The sequence below is a fragment of the Mastomys coucha genome, unplaced genomic scaffold (assembly GCF_008632895.1).
Source record: "Mastomys coucha isolate ucsf_1 unplaced genomic scaffold, UCSF_Mcou_1 pScaffold1, whole genome shotgun sequence".
Classification (NCBI taxonomy): Eukaryota; Metazoa; Chordata; class Mammalia; order Rodentia; family Muridae; genus Mastomys; species Mastomys coucha.
Genome location: NW_022196891.1, coordinates 32,484,439 through 32,491,290, shown reverse-complemented (window position 1 = coordinate 32,491,290; position 6,852 = coordinate 32,484,439). Strand labels below are relative to the sequence as shown.

The window sequence follows — 6,852 nt, the reverse complement described above, 5'->3', positions numbered from 1 at the left end:
GAAGAGAAGAGAAGAGAAGAGAAGAGAAGAGAAGAGAAGAGAAGAGAAGAGAAGAGAAGAGAAGAACCCAAACCAAGGAGGGTGGCATGTCATCATATCCCAGAGGTAGGGACAGCAAGATGGAAGTTTGTCAGGTTGCAATAAAGCTTCATGCCTACAGAAAATATCCTGGGTAACGTAACACTTTCAGATTCATAATCACATTTGAAAAAATAGTAAATGGGATGTTCTTGGGCTCATTCATAGCATGATAGTTATATTTGTTTGTTTAATGGTGGTTATCTTTTCTAACTTTTTTTTTTTTTGGTTTTTTTGGGGGGGTTGTTTGTTGTTGTTTTTGGTTTTTGGTTTTTCGAGACAGGGTTTCTCTGTGTAACCCTGGCTGTTCTGGAACTCACTCTGTAGACCAGGCTGGCCTCGAACTCAGAAATCTGCCTGCCTCTGCCTCCCAAGTGCTGAGATTCTTTTCTAACTTTTAATTTAATGTTTTATATATATGGATGTTTTGCCTGTGCATATGTCTGTGTATTACTTGTGTGCATGGTGCCCATACAGGTCAGGAGAGAGTGTCAGATCCCCTGAAACTGGAGTTATATACAGTTGTGAACCACTATGTGGGTACCAGGAATTGAGCCTGGGTCTTCTGGAAAAGCAGTCAGCGCTCTGAAATGCTGGGCCATCTCTCCAGCCCACATATCCTGAAATATGTGCTGAAATAGTAAAGCATGTATCTGAGGATGGTTTGGGGTGTCTCTCCAAAACAGTCAGGAACAGCTGAAGATAAAAGGAGATTGGCTGTGTTTATGATGGCGAGGGCTGGTGATGAGAATGTGGGAGTCATTATTCTTTTCTTGTTTATATACATTTCAAAGTTTTCGTGTGTGTATGTATATGTGTGTATGAGTGTGTTATATGCACACATATACAGACAGGATTATTTATAACATCTCTGCTCATTTAGGAGTTCAGGGCAAAGACAAGCTGTTTTCCCAGAAACACTGGCCCCCTCTCTGGCTCCACACCTGCCCAAGGAACATACCTTCCACGGCTTCTGCTCATAAGAGAAGGCCAGGGCAAAAGAGAAGAGAGGAGGGGTGAGTCAGAATCCAGCCATACTGTCCTGCATCTGTGTGTGCATCCCTGTGAGCGCTTACCTTCCTGTTCCCTGAATATGAAAGAAGATGCTGTCAGTACCAAAGCACGTGACACACACACACACACGTGCAACACACGCACACATGCACACACACACAGCACGCACTCACACATCACAAAATGACCTTTCCCTGAAGCCAGCCAGCCCCCTTTTCTTGTTAAAATCGCATCCATCTTCTGACCTGACCTGAAAAGGCAACCCCGCTCACCCTCCTCAGCCAGCGCTATCTGCCACTGTCCCCAGCAAACTTCTATGCCAACAATTTGGTGTCCAGCATTCTTGCCAGTTCTTCCCCTCCCCTCACCTCTAAGTTCTCCCAGGCAGTTCTCTTTAGAAAGCCCTTCTCTCCCAAGTCTCTCTCCAAATGCTGTCAAGTGAGACCTACCTTCCCCAACTTCTGCCCCCGCCCACCCTAGTGCCCACTCTCCCTCTCCCCCAAGTTCCTGTGCCACATCTGCATGTTACACTCCTTTATTAAGTCCTGCCGTGGTGGTTCCTATCTCAGCAGCTCCAAGGGAAAGGAGGCTCGCTGGGGGGGTCTGTGTGACCTCCCTGATGACTTCTTTCTATGGAATACTTGTTGGATTGTCTAACTGTGCGTCTGTTGCCTTTGGCTTCTCCAGGACAGGCCCATAGACAGGCACTGTCGGGTGACTTGAGACTCAAGGAGGCAGGATCGCTTGGGGCAGGATGGGAAATGCCATTATTTCTGAGGGCCCCGGGGGAGCTGCTGAACTATTGGCAGTTTCAACAGCCTCAGCTTCTCAGCTTCCCTCCTGGCGGCCAGCGCACCAGCAAGTAAGACCCTGTTGGCCCTGGAACTGAGTCCTCTATTCCCAAAGTCCCCAGCCTGAGGTCTGCCTGGGATCTGCTAATCAGAGTTACAGAAATAGGAAGGAAGGGAAGAAATCCCCACTCTACATCCTGCAAACAGGCACCGCCACGCCTACCAGGGTGAGAGTTGCGGATGGCTCACTGGCTGGGTGTGAGGGGACAACAGGATGCTCCCAATACTTACTCCTCGTACTCCTCCACCACCTCCTCTGCGTCAGACATGCTGTCGGCTCTCCCTCCAGAAAGAGAAAAACATCACTGTAGGTGAGAAGGTACTCCTGCCTCCCACAGGAGCCCTCTGCACCTAGCTAGAGCTCAGAGGCCTGGAGGGGACTCCACTGTGTGACCCACAGTGTCTTCCTCTGCAAGGTAGCAACGGTGACGCCTGAACCACAGCAAGGAGGCCAGCTGGTACTCCACTGTCCCCTGCTCCTGAGCAGGGGTGCCACCCTGGATTTCATACATTCCTATTTGTAACCCCATTCCTGTTCTCACTGGACATTTTCATCCTGGCACAGAGCTCCCCTGGGAAACTGGTGGCAAGAACTGGAGTCCTGCACAGCTACTGCTTGAGAAAAGCCAACTGTAACGGTCATATGCTGTATGACTCCAGCTGTGCGACTGATTCCATTGGTAACTTTCTTGAAAGGAGCGAGATTATAAAGATGGAGAACAAGTCACTGGGACTTTTGAGGAGGGCACAAGGGAAGTGGAAATGGTAATAAAGATGTACACAAGGGATCCTTATTGGCCTTTTAAAAATGTATTTGTGAAGCTACAGTATATGTGTGTGTGTGTGTATGTGTGTGTGTGTATAATATTTAAAAAGGGAGGAGGGCTCAGTGGTTAAGAGCACTGACTGCTCTTCCAGAGGTCCTGAATTCAAATCCCAGCAACTACATGGTGGCTCACAACCATCTGTAATGAGATCCAATGCCCTCTTCTGGTGTGTCTGAAGACAACTTCAGTGTACTTATATAATATAATAAATAAATCTTTAAAAAATGTATTTTTGTGTGTGTGTTCCCACACATGAATGTCACAGTACATGTGCGGAGGTAAGAGGACAACTGATTTTTGTCTTCCACTTTGTAGGTCCCAGGGATTGAACTCAGGTTGTCAGGTTTGGTGGCAAGTGCTCTTACCACTGAGCCATCTCACAGGTTCCCTTGTGGGTCTTGGCTGTAGGGATGGTCACATGAATATGTTCAGGTTAAAACTGTATAGAATTCAATCCGAACACCGCACAATTGATGCAGGGGGCGGGGTGATCTGAGAGTGCATATAAACTGAATTGGTGTCTATACCCTGTGTGTACTACATTATATAATTGTGATGTTACATTATGTAATTTTGTAAAATTATTGTCTGGGGAATGCAGACAACAGGGCACAAGAAACTTTTTTCTGTAATCTTTTTTTTTTTTAATTTTTTATTACATGTATCTATGTGTGAGTATGTGCACATACGAGTTCAGGTGCCATGTGTGTTTGTAGCACAGTTGAACCTCGGTTCAGTTCTCTCTAAATGATGGAATACAGACATCCCCACTAAAGGACTCTATGAGGATCCAGCAGATATTCATGAGTGGATGCCTAGACACAGCCAGGTGTAGTTGTTGGCATTTGGTCTAGGCTCTGCCCTATAGTTACCGGGCAACAGCCAGGTGTGCCTGACTCACTATAAAAGGGGTCCCTTCCTCTCTCTCTTGCTCTTCTGCTCTCTTGCTTCCTTACCCTCTTCCTCCTCTTTCCCCATTCCCTTCCCCCATGTCTTTCCATGTGCTTGTGGCTGGCCTCTACTCCTCAGAGGGGGAAGGGATGCCTCAGCATGGGCCCACAGAGGCACCCTCTTCCCCCACACTTTACCACACCTCCACCAAACATATCCCTTCTCTCTTTATTTTTATAAAAGACAACAGTAGTTATATGAACTATGTAGTCACAAGGAGCCACAGGGAGAGGCAGAAAGAGTAAGGTCTCCATGTGAGATTCGTCTGCCTTTGAATGCTGCCTCCCTAGAGTCCTTGAGTATGACATTGGAAAGGTCATTCATTTCCCTATAACATAATTCTCTTTGGGAATGTCTTGACCGCTGCAGTGTATGCAACAGACTGTCAAGATTAGAGATAGTATCGTAGCCTGACCTGGAATACAAACTCAACCCATTTTATTATAACCCAAGTCCTAAAGAGATCTCAGTGCCTAGCCCAAAGACACTAGCACATTGACTGAAATGTGGACAGCGCCCCTTGTCCTTTACAATATAACCCTCCTGACAAAAGAAGCAGAAGGGAGAAGTACAAACACACAGTGTGACGCGCTCAAGAGCGGTAGAAGCAAAGTGATCGACAGGACCACTCCTGTGGCTTTCTCTTGTACCTTGCTTCCTGTCCACGCTGAAGCCACCCCTGTAGTCTGACCCACATTTCCAGTACAGAAGGCTGGCACACGGATGGTCCTGCTCTAGCCTTCTCCAGCTCTCCATGTATATCACAATGCAGAGAAGAGGGCTGAGACCCCAGGTGCACATCTGCTGACATCCATGGAATGCAACACACTGCTGATTAGACTGCGGTCAGCACAAGGCCACCCTGAGACCGAGAGGGCTCCAGATGCTCTAAGTAGAGACTGCCTCAGATGCAGAACACAACGTGGCTTGGGACTGGTCTAGGCCTGCTCGGTTGGCAACAAGCAAAGCAAGTCCCCACTCTGTTCCCTCTGCTGGAGTAGGACTGAGACTGTGGGGAGGGACGCTGCTCGAGTGGACCTCTGGACAGCAGCCCCGTGCAACGTGTCACCCTGACCCCCCCCACCCCTGCCCTTTGTTAAGATAGTGGAGACTGGATGCCAAGTGTGTAAGGTGTCTTAATAGTGGGTGGAGCTTTATTCTACTGAGAAAATTCGAACACCAGATGACCTCCACCTAGACCTCAGGATGAGCATGGCCACTCCTGACCTGGGAGCCTGGTAGTAGATTCATCTTGTCCAAACCCGAGGGGAGCTGTCAGAACCTGTGAGGAGGAGCCCATTGCCTGGGATGGGGATGAGGGGAATGTTCTGGAAGGGGGAGGTGGGTGGCTGCCCCAGGGCTTCTCTCCTGCCCTCTCACCAGCTTAGAGCCACTGGGGCAGATTAGAAGAAGTAAGAGCAACTGGGTTCCTGTCCCCAGGAACACCATCCAGCTCCCAGAAGAGCACCCAGAGCACAGGCTGCAGAGTCTAAGAAGTGCTCCCACAGAGGACCACACCTAAGCCAGGCAAACTAAACAGAGGCTGAGCCTGAAGGCTACCAACTGGGAGGAGATGGGGGAGCTGGAGGGGTGAATAGAAGCATATCCCAAGGGCCCTTCACTCCACCAGCTTCTTACCATCTGACCACCTCCGCAACAAGCCACAGGGGTCGCCTTTCATTGGCAATACAGAAAAATCACAGAAGCCAAAAGAAGGCTCTCTTTGGGGGATCAAAAGGTCTGAGTTTTAAAGCCAGCTTTTACTGTGTGTTCTTAGGCTGGTCCCTTAAGCTCTCTGAAGCTTTGATCATTTTACCTATAAAAGAGCTTTGCTTCAGATTCTGGCCTTGCCTATGTCTGAGGACCACAAGTTCTTGCCCTTCAGCCTTTGTCCACAGCATTAAGCTGGGATCTTCCTAAAACTCCAGCTGTTAGCCCATGAGCTGAGGAATCAGCAGTCGGTAGAAGGGAGGGGCAAAGGCAACTCGATCCCCTCAGATTCTTCGGCCCTGAGAGAAGGACTTCTCCTGTGTGTGAGAAGAGGGTCAGAGGAGGAATCCTGGTGGCTTTCCAGCTGCACTCACTGTGGAACATGCTGGCAACTTCTTATACTCGAAGCAATTGCCTCCTGAACAACCCCTCACTACACCCAGAAGTCTACAGTTTGAAGTCACCAAACAAGAGCCATCCCTAAGGGCAAGTTGAGGTGAAGAAAGGGACACATTGGAAGAGACACAGTGGGTCCCAGGGAAACCCTTCCAATGTTGACAAACTTAGCCCGCCTCTCCTGGGAAGGGATCTGGACTCCTTTGTCCTACCCGTCCTCCCCCCCCATTGCACCCTTGATCTCCAGGAGTGGAATCCCATCTGGACCCAGAAGCCCAGTGGAGATGGTACATCTGCTTGGAGGAGCCCCACTAGGCCCACCTGCCTCTGCACATTTCACCTTTCTCAGTGCTTCTAGGACAGCATCTTTGCTCCTCGACATGAGAGCTGGACCATCATAGAAATATAGCCACGATCTTACCCTGCTCTCTGGGCCTCTAGAAGAAAGGTTTGGGTAGTCTTTAACCTAAATTTGGGAATCCCTGTTGGTTAAGGTTCTTTGTATTTAATGGCCCAACAATGATCTAGGCCACTCTACTCATACATAAAATAATATAAGGTCTTGGGAGGGAAAGCAATCTACTCAAGACTTTAAAACCACAAAGTAGCTTCAGTGGCAGAGTGGGACCTCCAACTCGCTTCTGGTCAAGAATGCAAGCTCTCTCCACTCCACAGCATGTCTGGCCTGGAAACACCCACTCTGAATGTGGAGGTTTTCTCCCCTCTAGAAAAGGCCATGATTTCCTAGTAACCACTTGGGGTGGACACGAGCAAAAGCCTAGGGAAAGGTGTCAGGGCCAAATCCCTCACATTCTCCCACCGACCTCTGTCCCTTGCTAGAGCCTCCCCTTGTCTTACCTCTGAACAGGGACGGCACAGGGGTCCTGAGGTATCTGCTCAGCCTCAGCGGGGACTGGTTGAGGGCAGGGCATGGGGAGAGCTTTAAGCAGGCATGTGGGCTGGGGCCTTGTGAGCCAAGCCCTGTGGAGGGAGGAATGTGCAGCAGGAGATGGGGGGGGGGGGGG

General features: G+C 49.2%; 1 protein-coding gene across 2 annotated transcripts in view; it reads right to left on the bottom strand.

Moving 5' to 3' along the window:
• The window catches only part of Tnnt2 (troponin T2, cardiac type), a 17,270-nt gene extending 10,465 nt beyond the window's left edge, over positions 1-6,805 (bottom strand). The window contains exons 1-3 of one of the 2 annotated variants that reach the window (XM_031383937.1): positions 6,686-6,805; positions 2,175-2,226; positions 1,155-1,165 (exon numbers count right to left, since the gene is read on the bottom strand). In XM_031383937.1, the coding sequence (XP_031239797.1) occupies positions 1,155-1,165; positions 2,175-2,212 (49 nt within the window). In that variant the 5' untranslated portion in view covers positions 2,213-2,226; positions 6,686-6,805. The remainder of the gene's footprint in view (positions 1-1,154; positions 1,166-2,174; positions 2,227-6,685) is intronic. The other variant, XM_031383930.1, reaches the window with a different exon arrangement.
• Between the last annotated feature and the right edge of the window lie 47 nt (positions 6,806-6,852).